The sequence below is a fragment of the Eimeria acervulina genome, genomic scaffold (assembly GCF_000499425.1).
Source record: "Eimeria acervulina Houghton genomic scaffold, Eah_scaff892, whole genome shotgun sequence".
NCBI classification, from domain to species: Eukaryota; Apicomplexa; class Conoidasida; order Eucoccidiorida; family Eimeriidae; genus Eimeria; species Eimeria acervulina.
In genome coordinates this window covers 3877-6376 of record NW_013549537.1, presented here as the reverse complement: position 1 = coordinate 6376, position 2500 = coordinate 3877, and the positions used below count along the sequence as shown (strand labels likewise).

At 50.5% G+C, this 2500-nt stretch overlaps 2 protein-coding genes across 2 annotated transcripts in view; one reads left to right on the top strand and one right to left on the bottom strand.

The window, feature by feature from the left end:
* EAH_00051520 (hypothetical protein, conserved) overlaps positions 1-253 on the top strand; it is a gene marked incomplete at both ends in the record, with an annotated part of 4562 nt that extends 4309 nt beyond the window's left edge. Inside the window, one exon of the mRNA XM_013394177.1 lies at positions 63-253. Within this exon, the coding sequence (XP_013249631.1) occupies positions 63-253 (191 nt within the window). The remainder of the gene's footprint in view (positions 1-62) is intronic.
* A 283-nt stretch (positions 254-536) lies between these two features.
* On the bottom strand, positions 537-1457 carry EAH_00051510 (hypothetical protein; the record flags this gene model as incomplete). The annotated part of the gene is made up of 1 exon (XM_013394176.1): positions 537-1457. One exon carries the CDS (start codon positions 1455-1457, stop codon positions 537-539), a length of 921 nt encoding a protein of 306 aa, XP_013249630.1.
* Between the last annotated feature and the right edge of the window lie 1043 nt (positions 1458-2500).

The window sequence follows — 2500 nt, the reverse complement described above, 5'->3', positions numbered from 1 at the left end:
ACAAAAGCTGTCTCCTTCCAATGCTGCTGCTGCTGCTGCTGCTTTTGCTGCTGCAACTGCAGCAGCAGCAGCAGCAACAGCAGCAGCAGCAGCAGCAACAGCAGCCGCAGAAGGATCAGGAGCAAAGGTACTATCAGCAGCTACAGCAACAGCACCAGCAGCAGCGTCAGCAGCAGTAGCAACAGCAGCAGCCCCACTACCATCAGCGGCAGCAGTAACAGCAGCAGCAGCATCAGCAGCAGCAGCAGCATAAATGCAGGCGTGCACGGACGTGTGTGTTGTCTCTGTTTCTGTCGGGGTGATATTTCAAGGCGAGGGCAACGTAGGCCTGCAGCAACAGCAGCAGCAGCAGCAACAGCAGCAGCAGCAGTAACGGTAGAAACAAACAAACAAAAGAGAATGAAGAAGCAAAGCGGGTGGATCTACTGTCTCTTCCTGTCTTTATGCTTTTATTTTTTATATTTGTCGTTTGTCTGTGGTTGTCTGTCTCCGTCTCTCTAAGTCAGCAGCAGCAGCAGCAGCAGCAGCAGCAGCAGCTAGGCTGCTGCTGCTTCTTCTGTTGCTGCTTCTGTTGCTGCTTCTGTTGCTTCTTCTGTGGCTGCGTCTGTTGGTGCTGTTCCTATTGCTGCTTCTATTACTGCTTCTGTTGCTGCTTCTCCCGTTGCTGCTTCTGTTTCTGCTGCTGCTGCTGCTGCATTTGCTGCATTTGCTGCTGCTGCTGCTGCTGCTGCTGCTGCTGCTGCTTTATGTGGTTCTACCTGGCGTATTTCTTTTTGCGTTGCATTTGTCTTCACCCCTAAAGTAGCGTAATGTGAACGCTCATACCCTTCCATGCTGCTGCTGCTGCTGCTGCTGTTGCTGCTGTTGTTGTTGCTGCTGCTGTGGCTGTCGCTGCTGCTGCTGTTGCTGCTGCCCCTGCTGCTGCTGTTGCTGCTGCCGCTGCTGCTGTATCTTCTGGTACTGGCAGCATTATATACATTACGCGCACTATGCAGAGGCAGCAAACGCCCAGCTGAACAAAAAAATCGAAGGCCGCTGCTGTTGCTGCTGCTGCTGCTGCTGCTACTGCTGTTGCTGCTGCTGCTGCTGCTGCTGCTGATGTGGCTGCTGATGTGGCTGCTGCTGCTGGTGCAAATGCTGGTGTAACTCCTGCATTTGCAGGTCATTCCCCTGCTTCTGTGATTGCTGCTGCTGCTGCTGCTGCTGCTGCTGCTGCTGCTGCTGCTGGTGTATACGCTGCAGCTGCTTCTGCTGCATATGCCGCAGCAGCAGCTGCTGCTGCAGCTGCTGCAGCTGCATGCAAGGCCCCAGTCGCCGGTTCCAAGCTCGGTGCCCCGCCGCCTAGACAGCCTTCCTGCTGCTGCTGTTGAAGCTGTTGCTGCTGCTGCTGCTGCTGCTGCTGCTGAGGCTAGAGTAGGCCTCGCCGGCAGCAGCACACCACCCAGCAAGAATGACATAACAACTCTCTGCTTCTTAGTTCTGCAGCAGCAGCAGCTGCTGCTGCTGCTGTTCCAGGTAGCTGCTGCTGCTGCTGCTTCAGGCAGCTGCTGTAGTTGCTTCTGCTGCTGCAGGTAGCTGCTGCTGCAGCTGCGGCTGGGGCGGTAGGTGCTGCAACTACCAGCTTTGCTGCTGCTGCTGCTGCTGTAACTGCAGTTCCTCTTACCTCTGGATGCGCTGCTTTTGCGGTCGTTGCTGCTGCTGCTGTTGCTGCTGCGTTTGTTGCTGCAGCTGCTGCTGCTGCTGCTGTGCTAGTACTCCATGGCCTCCGCTAGGCTATGGGTGATGCAGATGAGACTCAAACCCTAAACCCTAAACCCTAAACCCTAGACGAGAAAGACATCCTGAGGCTACTGCTAGCAAGGCACAACAGCAGCAGCAGCAGCAGCAGCAACAGCAGCAGGATATGAACCCTCTCTGCGGTGTATCTGCATCTCTTAATTCAAAATATTAAAGCAAATGTCTTTATTTACAATTAATAAATTTATTTAATTATAAACACACCAGCAGCCACACTGCCTACTGAAGAGGGGCCCCCCAGCAGCAGCAGCTGCTGCTGCTGCTGCTGCTGTTGCTGCTGCTGCTGCTGCTGATGGGGCCCTGCAGGATTCTCGCTGTATCGTTATTGTTAAAACGGGTTTGTTTGTTTATTACAAACAAACAAATAAATAAAAGAATAAACAAGGAAGAAGATACACTAGAATACAGCCTTCAGGTGTACACGCAGCTGTCTTTTTCTGGTTTTGTTTGCTATTAGAAGAGACATAGAAAAGGAACTTAAAATAATTCAGCAACTTCCTACTAAATACTAAAACCACCCTAAACCCTAAACCCTAAACCCTAAACCCTAAACCCTAAACCCTTGACCTGCAGTTGGGGTATGTAAATATCTATATGTCTATACCAGGCAATCTATATATCTATATATATATATAGATAGATAGATAAATATATATTAGATATATATATATATATAAATATATATATAAATATATATATATAA